The sequence below is a fragment of the Medicago sativa genome, chromosome 4 (genome assembly GCF_051527215.1).
Source record: "Medicago sativa cultivar Bolivia chromosome 4, Bolivia_mono, whole genome shotgun sequence".
Lineage (NCBI taxonomy): Eukaryota > Viridiplantae > Streptophyta > Magnoliopsida > Fabales > Fabaceae > Medicago > Medicago sativa.
The window spans coordinates 25,044,022-25,065,036 of record NC_140752.1 but is presented as its reverse complement, the minus strand read 5'-3'; the positions used below and the strand labels follow the sequence as shown (position 1 = coordinate 25,065,036).

The 21,015-nt window shown below is 32.5% G+C and overlaps 2 protein-coding genes across 4 annotated transcripts; one reads left to right on the top strand and one right to left on the bottom strand.

The window, feature by feature from the left end:
• The first annotated feature begins 265 nt into the window (after positions 1-265).
• LOC146927220 (spindle/kinetochore-associated-like protein) lies at positions 266-6,014 on the top strand. Of its 2 annotated transcripts, none has more exons than XM_085700556.1 (9): positions 266-454; positions 774-898; positions 1,605-1,717; positions 1,809-1,887; positions 2,460-2,527; positions 2,937-3,042; positions 3,134-3,163; positions 3,290-3,403; positions 4,195-4,263. In XM_085700556.1, the coding sequence occupies exons 1-9, from the start codon at positions 352-354 to the stop codon at positions 4,246-4,248; spliced, it is 792 nt and encodes a 263-aa protein (XP_085556682.1). In that variant the 5' UTR covers positions 266-351; the 3' UTR covers positions 4,249-4,263. The 2 variants fall into 2 exon arrangements, with proteins under 2 accessions (XP_085556682.1, XP_085556681.1); XM_085700555.1 differs by lacking the exon at positions 4,195-4,263 and adding an exon at positions 5,727-6,014 and having other exon boundaries at positions 267-454.
• Positions 6,015-9,893: 3,879 nt separating this feature from the next.
• LOC146927219 (phenylacetaldehyde oxime monooxygenase CYP71AN24-like) lies at positions 9,894-15,574 on the bottom strand. Of its 2 annotated transcripts, none has more exons than XR_015005609.1 (2): positions 14,448-14,658; positions 9,894-10,191 (listed from the first exon to the last, which is right to left on the bottom strand). XR_015005609.1 is itself a non-coding variant. In XM_085700569.1 (2 exons), exons 1-2 carry the CDS (start codon positions 14,760-14,762, stop codon positions 11,062-11,064), a joined length of 924 nt encoding a protein of 307 aa, XP_085556695.1. In that variant the 5' UTR covers positions 14,763-15,574; the 3' UTR covers positions 10,880-11,061. The 2 variants fall into 2 exon arrangements, 1 of the variants encoding a protein (XP_085556695.1); XM_085700569.1 differs by lacking the exon at positions 9,894-10,191 and adding an exon at positions 10,880-11,670 and having other exon boundaries at positions 14,448-15,574.
• Positions 15,575-21,015: the final 5,441 nt, after the last annotated feature.

Here is a 21,015-nt window from a genome sequence, read left to right as displayed (position 1 = left end):
GCATTACTATTCTATTGAATTCTTCAGTAATTCACGAAGCATAAAACTTAAGAGTTTTTAAGTTATTCTAGAACTATAATAGATCTCTATAATTTTTAATTTTATGATAACATATCAATCTCTATTTATTGATCATTTTACTTGATTCCCTTTCTACGTTTCCTACAAAAAAAAAATAAAAATAAATTCACACATTTTATTTTATAAAATACAATTTCGTCAAAAATACAAATAAAAAAACGCAGTGTCGCTTCAAACATTACCGCCTAAACCAACATATACTAATTTTGAAACGCTTTTTTCATTTCCAAATCTCAAACCAAAACCGTTCCCATTTCACAACACAGAGAAATGAATTCGAATTCGAAGAACGCAGGTTCTTCCTTAGATTCGTTAATCTCTTCTTTCAACGCTCGCATTTTACAGCTTCAAGAACTTACCATTGCAAGAAACAGTAAGTTTTTCAATAAACCCTTCAATTTTCAATTTCTTCTATATTCTTAATAATTAATACCGAAATTGGTCTCTCACAATTTTCTCGCAGCCACGTAAGTTAAAATAATACCGAAATTAGTCTCTGACATTTTAACATCCAGACAATCGGTCTCTGTGCACAGAGACTAATTTGTCTGATGAAAATGTCAGAGACTAATTTGGGTAGTATTTTTTATGAGACTGAATTAAGTTGCGAGAAGATTGTTAGGACCAAATTGGGTCTTTTATTCTTTACTTCATTTGTTAATTTAGATGGATTTGTATATGTGTTGTTGTAGTGGACCCAGCGAGTAGTATTGCAGATCTTTCGGCTGTTGATGCTGCTGTGAGTGCTATGGAGCTTCAAGTTCAATCGATTAAGGATCGGTTTCGCGATGAGATTGAAGCTATTCCCAAAACAAAGGTTCTTTCTCTGTTTTTTGCTTCTAAATTGTTTTGATTTTGTGAATTAAGGTCTGTTTTTGGAATTAGGTTAAGAAATTGAAGAAATTTTGAATGATTCATGGAATTGAGATTACTCTGTCAATTAGGTCATTTGTTCATGGAGAAGAGAAGGGGAATTTTTAATAGTTGGGATCAAACCCTAGAATACCTAAGTTATTTATTGATTTTGGTAAAAAAAAAATTATTAATTAAAGTGACTTTAATGATGATTTTACAACCGTTTCCGAGTGGATTTGAACTCTGTACCTTGAAATTAGTTAAATTGATGACTTCTGATAATTAAAGTTTGATCAATGATTGTTTCAGCTAGAGACTGAATTCTGGTACTTCTAATGGATTCAATCTTAACTAAGGATCATTAGTTATTTATCAACCATTCGAGTTGGTTGGGAATTTTTTATTTTTAGAGTTATTTAAAATTTAATTGATTTTATGGTCCAACTTCAACAATTTCATGACTGAAATAGTAATTCACCGATTTTTTATTTGTATCTTAACTCCCAAACAAAGCCTTAGTAGATTACGTTTCCTTTACACCACCAAAAAATACTAAGTTTCCTTTTACTGTTTGCAACATGTGGGGGAGAAAATTTGGATGATTCTTTTAGTAGATTGTTAATTTTCAATTGATGACCATTGTATTTAGTTTTCTGGCCTTGTTGCAGAAACTGCTCGATGCATCCCTGCAGCAGCAAAAGAAACTGCAGAATATGTTTCATCACATTCCCTCCCAAATGCCTGATAGAACGACACTGTCAAATTCAGAAATTAGTAGATCGTAACTACATTTTGTTTAACCCTGTTTTGTGTTTTGGTTTAAGGAGATTTGATTGATATCATATTGATTATTTGCTGTTGTTCCTCCTCAGTTTGTTTGCCGAATTTTCTAGGCAAGACTCTGAATCGTATGAGGCTTTGAAACACGTGGAGTCTGTTGCATTACCTAAGGTAATCGAAATTTGTTATTGTGCAATTATTGTTTTGTTTCACACCTAACATGTTCTCTGAACCTCTAGTTGCAAGACTCAAAGCTTGGATACCTAATGAAGAACTGACACTTACATTAGAAAAGACACCGACACATAGACACCAATAATAATTTGAGAAAATGAAAGTAATTGAATGTAACCACATGCATCAATATCATGTCGGTGTCCATCACAAGATACACGTTCAATCTGAAGTCGGTGCTACATATTAATATTTAATAGTATGCGTGGTCACTAATATTTCTCGAACTACGTTGATACTTGTTTGCTTTAGATACATGGATTACGTTCAGCTATACTTTCCCTTATTGTAATCCTTCCCAAACATTAATATTTAAACATCACAAATGGTGATAGTTTACAACTATTTTATTGCCTTGAATTGCATGTTTTTATCTTTTCTTTCTCTTAAATCTGTAATCCTCTTGAGAATCTTTCTCCCTTGCCTAATGAAGCTAAGCAATTTTCGTACATTTAGTAGATGCATTGTCAAAATGTGATCCTTAAATATTCATCTGTTTTCATTTTTAGGAGAAAAAAGGCCGTGGTTCTGCACCAACTTGGTATGTCACTGGAAGTGAAATGGATTCCTTGTCATCGTAAGTAACTATGAATACATATACTTTTGATTGATTAGATATTCTCTGCAAAATTTCACTCGGAGTTCAGCTAGATATTCTCTGCATTATAAAACACACATGTCAGCTAAACATCAAGAGATTGTTTTAAAAAATGTGTTTTCATTGTAATCCCCTTGTAATTCAAATTAGGACATGTTAGATAAATCTATAAAATTTGCAGGCAATTGTATCATTTGAAATGTTTCAAGAAATGTTTACTTGATCATTAAGTCATTGACAAAAGAGTTAATAACTTCCATTTTTTCATTTTGTTGTGTGTGTATTTGTGTTTCTTTTCAATTTACATTTTTAGGCTTCTTTGGTTTTGAATTCATCTCCACCCATGCAGTATATACTTCACTGCCTAATACTAGGTCTGATATTATAGATATATGAGGGGTAGGCTTACTCTAGAGAAGGTGAACGCAGCAATCACAGATATGGCCTCTTATGCCGAAGCAAATGCTCAACTTATCATAGCCCCCAAAAAGAAGGTAAGTGAACAATTTTCTTCTTAATTTGCGCATTACATTGGTTACAGTTTCCCATTTTCTCAGACATTTTTGTTTTTGTTTGTTCATGAAGTTGGCAGAAAATCTTTGGGAAAAAGCTCTGGTGAGTGAAACCACTATTTACACTTTAACAACTATTTTCTCAAGGAATTGATTTGTTCATGCTTTTTTGTACTTATCCATTGGTTTTTGCCAAAAGAAAAGGTTGTCAGTTGATTTCATAATGTAGGAAATAAGAGATATTGGAGGAACGGAAGGGATTAAAGGAAAACACTTTTTTCTTGAAACTGATGTTAAAGGCCCAGCACTTAAACTTGACAACACTGGAAAGGCAATATTGACAGTAAGTATTGCTGTCTTTCGAAATATGTTCTTTTTGTGAAGCCAAACTTGCTCTTGAATTAGTTGTCACGAGTATCTATATTGATGTAGTTTTTTTTTTTTTTTTTTGAATGGCCTATATTGATGTAGTTATACTCGATGACAAAGCACATTACAATTTCCATGTCTCCTTTTCCCCTTAACATACTGTGGGATGGTTGAAGGAAAATCATATGAGGTGTCAAGAGTCCTCACCTTATAAGTTGGTTTTGTAAGGGTTGAGTTAAACTCAACCCAAATTCTATGATAATACCATAGCCTATCCCAAGATTCACTGGGCCTACTGCTATCAGGTCACTCGAGTCACACTCCTCCGTATGTCCAGTTCTAGGCTTGATGGGTGTGTGTTAAGATCTCAGATTGGATGTGATAAGGTCTGAAAATATGTTTATTAGCAAGGGCAGTCCTTACTATGTAAACCCGAAGATAGTATATTTCGTTCTGCCATTATATACATTATTATATTAAAAACACTCTAGCCCAAAAAGCTCACAATTGATGCTTACTTTTCCACCTTTGTTACCTGCTTTGTAATACTTCCTGATCTCACTTAGAAATGATTAATTGTTATTGAGATGGCCAAAGATTGAGAGCTTGTACTTGAATTAGATGTTGCATAATCAATGATCTTTGTTTTGTTGATTCTTAATAGTAACATTTTGTAGTAAAATAGCTTTTTGGTCTTAATAATCTGTAAAACAGAACATAGTTCATTTTACTAAAATGTGAAAATGATTTGGTCTATCTTGTTAGGAATATCTCAAGTCACACATCGGCTCGCAATATCTCTTAAGTAAGAGCTTATAAAGTTTGTTCAATTCTTACAATACACACTGATTTTCTGGAGTTAAGTTAGACTCAACAATTATGTTGGTGTAATAGTCTATTCTAGATCTGTTATTGGGTCATCTATAGCCCCAAGGTGTCCTGAGTGTGAGGGAGTGTATTGGGTCAAACCCTATATTTGCTAAAGATGTGTCCTAAATAATACTTTATAGAATTCTGCTCTTTACCCAAACGGTTCTGCTCATTCCCAAAGTAAAAGTCCAAAATGCCCCTACGCAACTTAACTTGCGTTAGTGTATTATGAGCTTATGTTAAGTTGTGGTCAGAATACACTAGCGCAACTTAACATGAGCTCAAAATACACTAGCGCAACTTAAGTTGCGCATCGCAATTTAACATGCGCTAGTGTATTTCTGTTCAGAATACACTAGCGCAACTTAACATGAGCTCAGAATACACTAGCGCAACTTAAGTTGCGCAACGCAACTTAACATGCGCTAGTGTATTTCTGTTTTATTGCTCAAAATACACTAGCGCAAGTTAAGTTGCGTAGGGGCATTTTGGACTTTTACTTTGGGAATGAGCAGAACCGTTTGGGTAAAGAGCAGAATTCTACTTTATAAAGATTGGGCAATCAATCATCTTAAAAGTGACTAAATCTTCAGCGTTGAATTAGGCCTAAAACCTAAGACTATCCATCAGCTATTCAGCTGCTATGAGTATAGGAATCTTAGGTATTATCCATAGCGATATTAGTCTTTCCCTTAAATGGAACTGAATTTCACACAGTTACAGCAGGGTGCTATAATTGATCTGGGCCGTCCGATTTCAATGGGTGGCTGAGATCACTTTACATTGTAAAGCTGTGTTTGAAATCTGAACCGGCCGATCTCACATCTATGGCTGAGATCCACTACAGCGTGTAACTGTGTGATATCTTTACAGCAGGGAATCGAGGTCCAAACAATTCATTTCTTGTAGTGCTGGAATGTATGAGTTTTAACTTGATTTTATTGTCATGGTTCTGAAGACAAATCAAGTTCTTCTCGGTATATATAAATTTTGATATCATATTGTGGGAATATATGAATGGTTAATATGGTTATAATGCAGTGTTGAAGCCAATGCTTTAAAATCTTAATGTAGTTATGCCAATGTCCCTATGGTGAATACTTAATATTTACATGAGATTCTTGTTATACCATATACACCACATGAAAGATAAACTAATGGGCACTCCTTCCCTATAAATCAAACATTTGACAGTCAGGCTCTCCAGACTATATCAGATAACCCACATTCTAACTTTGGTAAGTTGAATACAAAATACAAATTTAAAATGTGAATTGTGCGATCTTGATCCGACAACTTACACCGAGTGTGAATTTAGGGAATCATTGATTGTGTTTTTTATCTTCTTTTTGATAAGATGTATTCATGACATTGGTTACATCTATTTGAAGAAATTTCATGAGCATGTCCGCTTTGCTGTTCTGCAGGTTCTTCGACACCTTGGTCGCATTAACGAGACTCGCGTTGGACATCATCGGGTTTTCATTCTACAGAAGCCTCACTAGAAAAAAGTTAATATTGATCTTATTACAATGCATAAATGGTCGAGATTATTATATACTTTAATTTTGACCATTCATTTGTGTTGTATGTTCAAGATTTATTTATTTATTTATTTTTGTTGTGGAAGTTTGCTCTTACTTGATATCTTCAATACGGGAAAATGTGTGTATTCATGCATATACATATGAATGCAAAGAAGAAATTTAAGAGTAGATTTTAGGTTCCTCTAATAATTTGGATGGTCAACTCATAGCAACTTTTATGTTTCGGGATGTTATCTTTTGTGCGTACATTGTTGGCAGTGGCTGCAGTGAAGTAGTATATATGGTTTGTTAACTATTCTAAACCTATTATTGTTGAAATAATGGCACTAGTATTATTAGATAGATACAGTGACTACAGTGAAGATTTATATGGCTATGAACTCCCTTCACCTCTATCCACCTATGACCCACCTTCAAATCTACCCCCTAACCAACAATCAGAACATCTTTTGAATGACGGCGTATCGGTGCGTATTTGGTACGACTCGGCGACCATTTAGGCAAATTTCTGCTGCATATTAGGAAAGTGATGTCATATCATCTTATGTTATTTTTTCGCATAGTTTTTGGTCATTTTAGTTATGTTTTGATCCAAATTAGAGAAGTTTTAGGACAATTGCCTATGGTTTACAGAACATTTTGTAACATTTTCATTTCAAGTCATGTAATTTTAGTTTTCATGAAACCAAAATTTTCATGTGTTTTGATGTAATTCACTGCAAAATTATGCAAATCGGCAAAGCATCTCATGAGAGTTTGGGAAGGCAATAGATGGAGATTCAAGAGGCCTTTGAAGACATTAAAAAGTGGAGAAATTCTATTCCAAACCCCTAGACAAGTTTCAAAGAAGAAAACACTAAAAAAGACCAAGAAAAAGGCAAAAACACATTGGAGCACAACACTGTGTGACCCAAGTGTGTTGTTGCGCATCCGGGTGAGCGAAATAGTGCTAAAAAAGCACTGTTTGTGTGCCTACGCACAATTTAAGGAAAAAAACCCAATTTTTTGCTGTTTTTCTCCTCCGGGTTTAAGAAAACCCAATTTTTTTTAGCTCAAACCCAAATAAATATAACTCCGCTCATTCACAATTATTCATTAAGAATGAAGTGGATCAGGAGGAAGGCAAGCACTATGAGTTTCAAGGGAGGAATCTCCCCCCAATCTTAGTCTCTAGAGTATGATTTATTCTTTTGTAATTTTGTCTTTAGTTACCACGAGTAACTAAACCCTAATTCGATAAGGATTTGAGATTAACCTCTATTTGTTTGTTGGATCTTTTTAATTAAAGTCTTTTATTCAATTATGTATAATTTGTATTTACTTTTCTTATGCAAAAGTCCTAACACTTTCATTGGACCTAAGGAGTGTGACATACCTAGGGCTGGTGCCTGAACCTAGGAATAGAGAAAACACTCTTTTTCGATCATTTCATATTGAATTTTATTCTTTTCCCCAAGGTAAGGTGGACGAGATATGACTTCCTGTTTGTAGAACTACTGAGGTAAGAGAAAATATGTGATGAACTTCTAAGATTCATAGATGAAGATGAAGCCTTTAGATGATAATTTAGGAATCCTAATTCTTTTATGTTTCAATTACCTCTGAAAGAGTAAGACCCCGCTGAAGGTAAGAAAAACACGAGGGGGGGGGGGGGGGGGGGGGTTGAATTGTGTTGGACTTTTAAAAAACTTTTATAAGTGTTTATTAAAAACAGTTCAGAGTCTGACTAGAAGCAAAATTCAATATATGTATGTGTGTGTGTCTATATATATATATATATATATATATATATATATAGAGAGAGAGAGAGAGAGAGAGAGAGAGAGAGAGAGAGAGAAAATGAGACGACACACACAAATTATCCTGGTTTCCCTCACAATTTGAGGGTAGTATAGTCCCCTTACACTTCCAAGAGATTTTTCTACAATCATACAAAATTACAATTTTCTCAAACACACAGTAAGAGACTTCATTTCCCTCACACAAGAAGACTTCTACAATTTGAGTTTAACAAATAAATAAGATTGTATTTACACTTGATATACAATCAGAGGTGTAAGAAACTTAAAGTGCAAGTGACTTCTGAACACTTAAGAAATTCTAAGATTGAATGTTTAAAAGAATTATTCTAAGTGTTTGTGTGCTATTGAATTTGACAGAGTCATGATACTTGTAAAAAGATATAAGTCTTATTATGTTTCTTCAACTACTTAGGTTCTTATATAGGAGAAAATGAGAGAAATCTGTTGTTGAAGAGGTGCCATCACATCAAATAAGTCCTTGAGAATCTTGATCACAGACGTTGAAACTTTGCCTCTTATGGATAATGTCGTTGAATAGTCATTCGAAAATCCTTTGCTTCTATTAGAATGATCCATTACATTGTCCTTGAGTTTTCTTGTTTGTTTCTTAACGTGGTCAGAAGAAGACAAACTATACTTTTCAAAGTCCGATAGTGACATTCCTTCAGAAGACGAAAGATCAGGTCAGAGTTTTCAGATGCTGACGTCATCTTCAGATGCTCCATTCTTCAGAGTCTAATTCTATCAGAAGCTTCAAAGTAGAATTTCTCTTCTGATCAGAGCTTTGACTTTGTGGTTGACCTTTCTTCAGATCTTGTTCCAAGTCATGTAAGCTTCTCTTTTAATTCAGATGCTTTCTTATGCGTTCAAGTACTTGATACTTCAGAACCAAAGCTTGACTTTGAGAATCATAATTCAATTCTATGGTCCTATACACTTGTACACACATTAGTATATTCAATTGTTCTTTCATACTTTGTTATCACCAGAACTTCAAAGACATTGTTCAAAATCCATTTTGGTTCAACACCAACTCTAATATTCTGTATGCTGGCCTACTGTACCCTGTAGAATTGACGACCCTACACCCTTTAGTGTTGTGTATAACCTTAGAGTGATCATCAAGTTAAACTTGACAGTTGAATGAACATGATGCCCCACGAACTCATCATTTAAATAAAACCCTTGTATTATAACTAAATGTTGACTTGTCTTTATTCCAACAAGTAAATAGAGGGGGTTCGAAGAATCCTAGCTGCTGCTAAAACTCTGCAATCAAACTAGGTTACTCACTCACTACTGCTCTGCGTAATTAAATAAAACTTGCAAAACCCCCCTAATTTATTTGCTTTATTCACTTTACTATTTTTATTTTTTACTTTAAATAAGTAATGCTAGTAGCTGATGTGGTAAATCCGCAAGTGCACGGTTTATCGAAGTAGTAATAAAAGAGTATCGTTCCGACAGGGAGTTATGAATTCAATTGAATTTTAACAATGATTAGAAGAGAGTTTGAGTTGAAAAGTTGGGATTTTTAACAGTTGAAAATAATAATTAAAAGCGCCTTGGGATTATTGGTTCGTCATGGTGACAAATCCTTCACAAACCAAACCCTAAACCTAGAACTTTATGTTGGACCTATTTTCTAAAGACAAGTTTCTCTTTAGCCTATCACATCTCCTTTAGGTCCCAGTGAGTGTGTTTCTTTAGCAGCCACACCTATTCTCATGGTTGATTGCTATTGAAATCCTTGAAGCACGAAACTTTATTGTCTCAAGGTTTTCTAGACTATTCTCATGTTTTGCAACCCTTGTCTAATTTCACTTGTTCCAATATCAAAACTTCATCTTTCGATCCTTCGCTTGATATTTGTGATTAATCAATAACAACTATTAAACTTCATCTTTCGATCCTTCAATTAATACTTGTTATTGATTATAAAAACGGTGAATTAGATTAGAAAATATATTTACATAAAATTAGGGTTCGATGCTTGGTTTGATAGGGTTTAGGTCATTAGACTCATCCAACAATCCCAAGACAAGAAGAGTCTACTCACACATGTTCATTGTAGACATAGAAGATAAGAAGAAGAAGAAGAAGAAGAAGAAGAAGAACATGAAAGAAAATAAATAAATAAAAAGGAGAACTTTTATTCAATGAAACAATTGTCACTTATTAATTCCAAGAACAAAAGATGATTCGATATGTTTACTAGTTGCTCTATTTATAGCTTGCAAATAGAATGTTCCACAATAAACCATGGGCTTTAGGTCAGAAATAAACCAAATAGGCAGCTTGTCCGAGAAGCAAAAGCAGCAAAAGGGGATACTGTAAGTCGCGCACGACCGTGCCACTGGCAGCACGGGCCGTGCCAACTCTCTGACTTGGCCAATGAGCTTTAAACTTTGATGGCGTGGCCACGCCGCTGTCTGACGCGGCCATGCCTGATATTTTTGCACAGAATCTTCATATTTTTGGCCCGAATCAGCTCCAAATCTCCTTTCTTTTGCTCCAAGACTCAATCTTTAAAATATTTGTTCCTGAAATTAAATAACTTGCAATTGAAGTAAAATAGTTCTAGAAAGGAAATAAAAACACATAAAATCTAAATAAAATAAACTAAAATCAATACTTAAAAACACTAATTATTGACTCATCAGTAGCCAAGTTGAAACGAAAATTCGTCTGGAGACGATCACTTTATTACTTGTGAATAATTTCGTGCACTTGCCAAAATTGTCCATCAGAAAGCATTGATCATCTTTTTATGAGTTTTCTGATTTTCGGTGGACTCTGACATTTTATTCATCAATGGCTAGGAATCAAATAATTCTGTCCTGTGCATAAGTTATTCAATTTGACATTTTAGGTGGGGTCTCGAAGAAACTTCAATACAGTTTACATCTTATCTGGCTAGCTACTATGTTGATTATTTCGAAGGAAAAAATTCTCGAATTTTTTAGAATAAATAGGTTGTTACTCATTATCTTTTCGACAAAGTAAAACTTGTAACCTTCTCATAATCGAAAAGGAAAAACTATATATTAGAATTAAAGATTTGTTAACATCTACAAATTAAAATTGTTCTTTACGCGTCTTTACATTTAACAAGTATGGTAGAAATTATTCAAAATTTCATCTCAAATGCATGTATACATTTGATTTTATAAAATTCATGAACGAAAGTCTTTTTTATGGTATAAATTTCAATTTAATGGGGGCAATCTATTATTTTAAAGGAGGACAATCATTTAATATCAAAAACTTAACAAATATATCCGGAACAGTAATGGGGCAGCTGTCCCCAATCTACTATACGTGGATCTGTGACTGAGTAACACACATAAAAAAGCCCAATAAACATAACATATTAAATATGAAACCAACATAGTCACTATAAAGTCATGCGTCTACATAGGGATGTTGGCAACAAGGCAAAGAGGATTCTTCTTGTGTTGAGTGATCCCCGGCAACATTTCAGTATCAATATCTTCCTTTACAATTCCATGTGGTAATTTCCAATCAAATGAATAAAGAAGATTGGCAAGGATAAGTTCCAATGAGGCAACTGCCATAGGCATACCTGGGCAAATTCTACGACCAGCTCCAAAGGGTATTAGTTCAAAGTCTTGTCCATTAAAATTTATAGAACTTTCTAAGAATCTTTCAGGATAAAATTCTTCTGGGTTTTTCCAAACATTAGGGTCTCTCTGAATAGCCCATGCATTCACATACAATATTGTTTTGGCTGGAATATTGTATCCACTTATAGTGCAATTTTCACGTGATTCTCTTTGCATAAGTAGAGGGGCTGGTAGGTGCAATCTTAACGTTTCTTTAATCACTGCCTTCAAATAAGGTAAATTTTGAATATCACCTTCATCTAAAAAATCTTTTTCACCTCCCAAGTTCCTAATTTCATCTTGTACTTTCGCCATTACTCTTGAGTTTTTTATTAGGGCTGTCACAGCCCAAACTGATGTGGCTGATGTGGTATCTGTTGCAGCTACAATCATATCCTAGAAAGAGGTGCTTTATGAGTTAACAAATAAAAAAATTTAAAAAACTTGAACATTCAAGAAACTAAATTACATTTTCAATTTGATAAGATGATATATAAGTTTTTTTTTGTTGATAAAATGACATACTCCCTCCGTTTAACAATACTTGTTGCTTTTAAAGAATTTACACATACCAATAAATCAAATAAATTTTGTTATTTTTTATGAAATTCTTGTGTTATTTTCTATAATACTGTTAACCATTTATTATTTCATTCTATTATTTATCTTACTACAATAAATAAGTAAGAGTATTTTTTTTTTTGAAGGAAAATAAGTAAGAGCATTATTAACAAACCAATAATTAATGTTGCATTGAAACTTGAAAGTGACAAGTAATGTGAGACAAAATTATTTTCCATAAGCGACAAATATTATGAAACAGAGGGAGTATAAGTTATCATAACGACTGTTCTAATATTTACTTTATCAAATTTATCTTGATGTTTTTCATTTTTAGCTAAGATATATTGACTTAATTGTTGCCAACAAATGATCTAATCACGGTGCTTAGTAGTGAGACATATACTCTTTAATTACAATATATCAGTCAATAATCATGTACTCAACTTTGTAACAAAAGTGGACTGAGAGTCAAAGTTGATTTAACATTCTTTTTTTTTTTTTTTTTTACAAAGATATAACATTCTAAACATCTTTGAAGATGAAAGGTTGATCACTTTGACATGAAAAAAATAAAAATAAAGAAACTGTTTAGAAATTAATGTTAAGTTAAAAAAACCTTGTAAAGCCTATCCCTAGCTACACTTGTTATAGTGAAAGACATAGGTAAATTGGTTTTATAATAAAAAATAGGGTTAAATATGCTTTTGGTCCTTAAAAATATATCAACTTTTCGTTTTAGTCCCTCTAAAATTTTCCTTCAACTTTTAGTCCCTATAAAATTTTCAATCACTACTTTTGGTCCTTATTTTTAAGTAAATTTTTGTATTTTTTAATGAAATTTTGCAGTAATGTGTAGAATATAGTAAAAATCACTCCAAAAAAAAAATATTTTTTTAACAAAACATAAATTAAATATGATTTTTTCACCATCAAACATATAAAAATTCATATTTAATTCATGTTTTAGTAAAAAATTCTAATTTTTTTGGGAGAGATCTTTATAATATTATAAATTTTTCTGCAAAATTTTATTCAAAAATATGAATTATACATATGAGTTTACTTTAAAAGAGGGGCCAAAAGTGAAGATGGAAAATTTTTTGAGGACTAAAATTTGAAGGAAAATTTTAGAGGGACTAAAATGAAAAGTTGGTATATTTATAGCGACTAAAAACATATTTAACCCTAAATAATAGGCAAAATGATATGATAATTTGCTAAGTGTAATAAGGAAAAATAAATAATTTAACCCAAAGTAAGAAAATTGATCAGTTTCTTTAGCCTTAAAATAACATCTAAGAAGGAATGAATGTAGTTGCTGTAAAAGGAAAGTTATAGCACGTTGTGGTCCCTAAATATCTTCTTAAATTTTTGTGGGATGTTTACATCAAGCCGGTCACACACTTCGCTGGCCTATGGTCATGGGTACCACTTCAATAATACGAACAAGGATCATCTAAAGCAGGTAAGATGTAAAGAGAAAAATCAAGAGTTGTTATTATAATAAACTCATGAGTTGTTATGATGTTTTTACGATATCTACCTTTAATAGTAGATATTATCTATTTTACACTCTAATCTGAATTGACTGCTTTAAACAAATCATATACACACACAAATGCTTTGATCTATTAAATAGTTATGGATAAAAAAATTGATGTATTTGATTCAAATATCATACCAATACATTAATTTTCTTTCATCTATCTTATAGTTAAGAGTGGACAAAACATAAGATGTGGCAAGTAAACAAAATTCAAATAATGAATATCAATGCAAATATCTAATACTAAAGCCACACTAAAAACAAACTAACACCAAGCTCTAATTACGTGTTCCATTTTTAGTATATTTTTTCACTCGGAATTCAGTTTGGATGACTTATTTAATCTTGTTTACTAACATAAACACTTGTGAGATTATTTTGGACAATATATAAAAAAAGCTTATGACTTGTTTATAAGTCGTTTTCAACTTAGTTTCATAAGTTAACCAAGAAACATTATTAAAACAACGTGTGTGTGTGTGTCTTATACTAAAACAATTTAAGTTACTTTATCTTTAATTATAAAAATAGATTAAGTTGTCTATCCAAACATGGCATAATATAAGACAACAATACTTAGCATGAATTTCATTCACTTGTATGACGTATTGCACACTTAACTGTCAATGCACATATATAGGGATCATATTACACCATAGTACAGAAATGTTATATTGTTTTACTTGATTCATATTTTTTAAATTTGACCGTTAGATTGTAAGTTACATCATATATATCATCCATGTAATGTTTTATACAAAATCTAAAATCATAGAATCACCAAGATTAACGGTGTTCTATAAAAATGAATAAACTGTTAATCTTGATGTGCCTCAATAACATATTAAATGATTTCAGACTTATTTAAAAATTTACACGGATGATCTTAATGGTATAAATTTACAATCTAACGGTCAAATTTAAAAAAGAGGAATCTAGTAAAACAATATTGAGTGTGTAACATTACTTTGGTTTAATTTGATCCCTTTTACTTGAAAAAGAAATTCACCAATTTTTTTATAAAAAAGATTGATAAAAGGGGAAATGAATTAAAATATCATACCATGAGGACTCCTTTGATGTGGTCAAAAGTGATATCAAAAGAAAATGAACGCTTTTTCTTAAGTTGAAAGCAAGACATCAACAATAACCTCTTCATCTGTGTATTGTCTATTTGGATCCAAATGTTCATCAATAATCTCTTGATAAAAATCATCAAACTCCTTGAAATTTCTATCAAGACGACCATGCAACCCCCTAAGTTTATCAATCCAACTCGTGAATGGAATATAATCAGAAACAAATATTTCTGCGAGCAAAGCTTGACACTCATGAAACATTCCTTGAAACCTACTTCTCTCAGTTCCTTCATCCTCATAGCTTCTCCCAAAAACAATCCTACAAATTATAGTACTTGAAAGAGATATCAATATCTCACTCATATTTGAAACACTTGATGAACTAGCATGCCCTGAAATTTTGTTGATCATTTTCTTCACCTCAAAATTTCTTATAGAAGAATAATATGACACACGTATTGAACTAAATATATGAACAACACAAATTTTTCTTATTTCTCTCCAAAAATCAGTGTATTGTGAGAAAAAAATTTCTGACCCATTATAAAACAATTTTTGCTGACCATATAATATAGGTCTATTAGAAAACAAATGGTCATTGGTTTTCAATACTTCTTTTGCAATTTCAGCTGAAGAAACAACAATAGCTTGTCTTAGTCCAAGTTGAATTGAAAATAGAGGACCATATATTTTTGAGAATTGAGAAAATTGAAGATAAAGATTAGGAATGTCTAGTTGATGAAGATTTCCTATTATGGGAAGGCCTTTAGGACCAAGTGGAAATTTTTTAAGGGTTCTATGGTTGTGGAAGAATATTAGCAAAGGAATAATTAGACATAGAGCAAGTAGAAATAGTACTGACAACATTGTTAAAAAAGGATAGTATATGGAAGAAGAAGAAGAAGAAGAAGAAGAAGAGGCTGCTTTAGATGTACTTTCAACTTTATAATAATAACTTGGTCCTCGTGAGCAGTTATATATAACAAGAGTGAACAACCATTTTAGGGTAACTAAAAAAAAAAAAAAAAGAACAACCATTTTAGGACCAAATTAATTAGTACCTAACTGACCGACATAAGAAAAAAAAGGAGATAACTGGGTCCTTCACAATAATTCAAATACTTAGGTTTTCTCAATTTTTTTTAATGAAGTTTTTATCCTCCATTTTTTCCCCATTTAACTTTTTTTCTTCCAAATTTAGGCATCAAATCATTTTTTTAGTCTTTTTGACGATGTGACCTATTCATTTATAATATGACAACGCTTATTATGTCACATTGAATATTCATGTTAGAAAAAAAATGTTTAATAAACGCTGTCACGTAATAAATGAATATGACACATCATAAAAAATGAACAAAAAAGGAAACGAGAAACCAAAATTTTCAAGCAGGTTAAATCGGGGACCAAAAAAATCAATTTTTAGAATAGGAGGACCAATGCTTCATTTATTTTGAAAATAGGGGGATTAAAAGTACCCTTAAGTTAATTAAAAAGAGACAATATGATCCATGACAATAATTAAAAAGAAACACCTGGATCTCTGTCAATAATTAAAAATAGGCAATTTGGTCCATACATAACAAAAAGATGTGTCTAATATGAATCAGATTTAAAAGTGGACCCTATTATATCATTATGAATTTGATATAATAGGGTCCCAAATATACATCATATAAATATATACAACCCAAAAAAAATGAAGTTGATATATATGTATATACATATAACATCATATTGTTAGAATATGTATATGATGTATATTTTGTTGTTGCTGTTGTTGTTTGGAAGTTGGCCCTTTTTCGTATTTTAGAATCAGATAATAATCACGACTCATAGTTCAAGGTTTTGAGATATATCAATCTTTGATGCGTCTTGCAAGAGTTCTCGCAAGTGTCCAAAGTTATGACGAACTAAGGTGTAACCTTGTGTAGGGATAAGGCCAAGAACCTTGTTCTTAGGAATTTTATATTTTAATGTAAAATAACTCTTATTTATAATTTCGAAAATTTAAGAGAAACTTATTTATTTGTTTATTTTTAATCATATGAGTTTTTAAATTACTTTTATTATTTTTAAGAAAAAATAAATATTTATCCATCTTTTTCACTAAGAATCTCATTAAGTTAATGTCTCAAAATTTGGGTCGTTACACTCAGCTATATCCCTAGGATATGAAATAATGTCTTCTCCAACTTTGGCGTGTGGAATCAGCTTTGTATTATTTTTTTTATCTTTGCAATTATGTGAAAGAAAACAGTGTTTCTGTCACCATCTAGATGCCACTTTACCTTTGACTTTTCTTGCCAAAATATTTCTTGCATATCTATAGTCACATCTAACTCAATTTGAGTTGTTCTTGTTTTTAGTAACTTCAAGTTAGTAGAGAGCACAAACATTGGGCAACCTATGAAATTATTGATCCAAACCTCTGAAACAATACTCTTACAATCTTCATGAGCAGCCAACATATTTATGAACTTAAAACTATATGCAAATCTATTATGACTATTATGAAATTCTAACAGTAATGGATAATGGTTTGACTTAGTTTTTATCCATAATTGATTACATATCTTAGACCAAGTGTAAGTTGGTCCCCTTATAGGTAAGTGTATCAAATTGTTTATGTCAAACCATACTTGAAATTTTTCCATAGATTTTCTAGTAGGGCTATGGGCTCCCCTATGTTCATGAGATCCTAAAATGGTGTTAAAATCCGCCATAAAGCACCAAGCATAAAAAACTTATTTTTCAATCCTTCCAAAATATGCTAGAGCTGTCTTCTGTTGATATAACAATTGGAAGTATATAGATAGCTGAAAATGCAAAATCCTTCCCATTTTCTGAAAACTTGAAAGAGACTTGTTGATCATCACAACATATGACCACATGATCAATATCAACTAAACAGATACACCATAAATTAGGTAATTTATGTTGTAGCCTAATCTTGACAACCATCTTATAGGAAATTTTTTAACTGTCATCTAGGGTTCAAAACTAAATAAAAAAATTAGGCTTATTTTTTATGATAAGCCTTTTGAGAGCTAATCTTGATGGGGAGTTGGCAATTCATTTGAAAGCTTTAGATGAAACATGCTTTGATCATGTATTATACTGCTTTGTGGCTTTAGATGATGAGTTGTGCTCATTCTTCTTTTTGTGAGTCACCACCTTGAAACCTGCTTGCAGCTCATCAGAAAATTGATTATTGTATTTGTCAGATTCTTGGTCAGCCTCTCTCTCTCTCTCTCTCTCTCTCTCTCTCTTCCATGTTATTGCCCAAGAGTCTTTCAAATGGTGCTGCTTGTGACTTCTTGAGTACCTTCCGAGCTTGAAAGATTATCCTCTTCAATTTGTCGAGTATCATCATGAAATTATGAGTTCTTCACGCAAGCTTTCATCATCTTCATTCTCTACCTCTTTCATTGGAGAAATCTTAGCCATATATAAACATATAAAATCCTCAACAAGTATGGTGCAAATATTTATTGTGTTTTAAATATAAAATAAAATGTTATTTAACAGAAACACTACGTCAATGTTGATATTTCAAAAGTAGTCACGTGTTTCCAAAATTTTATCATATCGATTTTTCTCATATATGTTACAGAAATGATAAGTAGACACAGATTTTCAAACACAATAAAGACACCATGGGTAATTTGGATATTTCACCCTTTAAATAGGGGCAGTTTTGTAAATACACCACAACCCTCTTCTTCTTCTCTCTTCTTCCTCTCTCTTCTCTGCGTGTTTTCTTTCCCAATTCTTCCAACATCCTCCTTAATACCACCATTATCCACCACCGTCCTCATTACAACCCATCGTTATTAACATCGATCACCACCCTCTCGACAAACGTGAATCATATCAGCACACATGGAATCAAAGAAAGCGATGTGAATACGAGATCTGAAAGGAAAGAAAGAAAGACAGCGGGAGGAGGTGATGGTGATGATGTCGCGGCGGTGGAGGTCCAAATCTGAACGGAGGTTGAAAGGGTGGCCACTATTGATGACGACGGTGTTGTGAGGGTGAAAGCTCAGGAGGTTGTGGTTGTAGAGAGACGGTGATGACTGTCGTGGAGGTTGGTGAGAGGTTGATCTGAGAAGATTGTTGGACGGTGGTGGTGGCGGTGCCAGAGAGAGGAACCGGTGGTGGCTGGCTGGCTGGGTGGGAGATGAGTGAAAGGAAGCAACACGGATGGGAGGGAGAGAAGAGAGAAAGAGAAAAAGAAAGAACAAAAAAGTTATACCTTATTTTATACATTGGTGTCTGTATTGTGTTTGAAATTGTGTGTTCAGTTATCATTGCTGTATATGTTATATATATATATATTTTTTTTTTCTGCATATATAATCACATAAAATCTGCAACGAATGCGGTGCAAATAATGAATGATTATTTATTTACATATGAAATAAAAATTTATTTAATAGAAAAATTACACTAATGTTTATACTATGAAAATAGTCTTTTAAGTTTCCAAAATTTTAATATTTCGGCTTTCCTATATATGTACATAAAAATTTGTTGGCCTCGCATTGCGAGGAATGAACTTTCATAGTGAGCCAACTTTCCCTTAATGTTAGGAAAATGTGCGCCTATGAGTACTGAACCCCTAAGCCAGTGAAAAAAAACCTTTTGACGAGCAGGCGAAGGTAGAAATGCGATTTCTGAAGGATTGAATCAACCAGAGCTATCCGGGAGCCAAAGAATCATCAACTAACGATCATTTTCTCATGCTTTCTTTTTCATATCTAATTATATATGTTTAGAAGCTATTAGTAGCTAATCCTCTCTAGGTTAGGTCATAAAAGAGGAATTCCATGTAATTGTTTGATTATGCAACTTTAAATGATTCTATGAATTCTAGTCGATTACTTTGCGATTTATCCGATTAATATTGTTCTCAATGTCTTTTATGCATTGACAAAAAGTCTCATAAATTGATTTAGGTCACAATGATTATGAACCCTAACTTTGTTGGCTCGACCTATTTTAATCGTTCAATTATTGATTAGATTAGACATAAGCTAATGATAATTGTTACTTACTTCGGCATTCTTAAACCTTCGATAGTTAAGGACTCACCTAAGACATTAGGGAACAATAACTGTTGAACAAATTTAGTGACCAAGAAATTGGCCTAGTTAGTTTGTTAAAATCAAATAATTAATAGCTTTGTATTCATAGTTTGTAGTTACCCAAACGATTGAGGGAAGGTAAAGACAAATGACATAGTCATATCTCTCTTAAAAAATTAAAACCAACCATTTTGCCAAGTGTAACCCCTCCCCCCATTTTATGACAAATAACCTAATCATAATCGTAGTATTTTGTCTTATATTAAAACTATCGATCTCTTAAAGAATTATAAAGAGAATTTTGTTTACAATAAAAATTGTCGGAAAAACAAGTAAAATATATTATGATTTTTTAGATTTGGCTCCCTTGTATAAAAATGACTAGCTTCGCTGCACCTAAAGAATTAAAATTGACAATCAGGAAAGAGAATGATGGGTTGCCTTCAGGAAATGGAACTGAGTTTTAAAAGTCACCCTCATGCATGTGGGTTAAAATTGTATAATTTATGTTAAGATTATATTCCTTTAAAGTGTCTATTTTTGTTTGGCGGTTGCTTCGCAATCGACTTCCTACTAAGTCTAACTTAGCAAACCGTGGTATCCTGGATATAGAGGCGTGCTTATGTGTGTCAGGATGTGGTCTTGTGGAAGATGCCCGCAATCTGTTTTTTGTCTTGCAGTTGCTTTGGTTCTTTATGGCCTTTAGTGAGGTTTTGGATTGACTTTGATGGTGTCGATCATTGTGATATTTCAAATCATTGTGCTCAATTTTCATATTATACAGGTGGTTTGAAATCAAGGAGGTCTTTTCTTCAACTTATTTTGGTTACTTACGATGTGGGTTCTATGGAATGAAAGAAATAATAGGCTTTTTAAGCAAAAAGAAAATTCCATAGCTCAATTATTAGATAAAGTAAAATATCATTCATTGTGGTGGATGAAAGCCAAAAATGTTGTTTTTATGTTTGGTGATCATTTGTGGTGGTCGAGTCCATTGTCTTGTTTAGGCATTGACTAACCACTTTGTTGTAATTCTTGTGAACTGCTTGTATCTTTTCTAGTAGCATTTTAGGTACACCTTGTGCTGAGAGGACTGCTATAGCAGTGTTAATATAATCCTTTTCTTTTTGTTAAAAAAAAGATTATATTCCTTTAATCCTGATAAACGGAAAATGTGCTAACATTATTCAATTTGGTGTAGAAACAAGTATAATTTTCGAATGAATGATGTAAGTGAAGTCAGTGGCGGATCTTAAGTTAATTTGTTGGGGGTGCCAAACTTTTATGGAATATATATTAAATAATATATATTAAATGGTTTCAAGTATTATCAGTAATTAATAATTGGCCAAGTGGTATGGAATTCCTTACAGGAGCAAGAGGTTGATGGTTTGAAACCCCTCAGAAGCGTTTTTTTAAATACAATTTGCAAAAGTAGAAGTTAAAATATGTAAAAAGA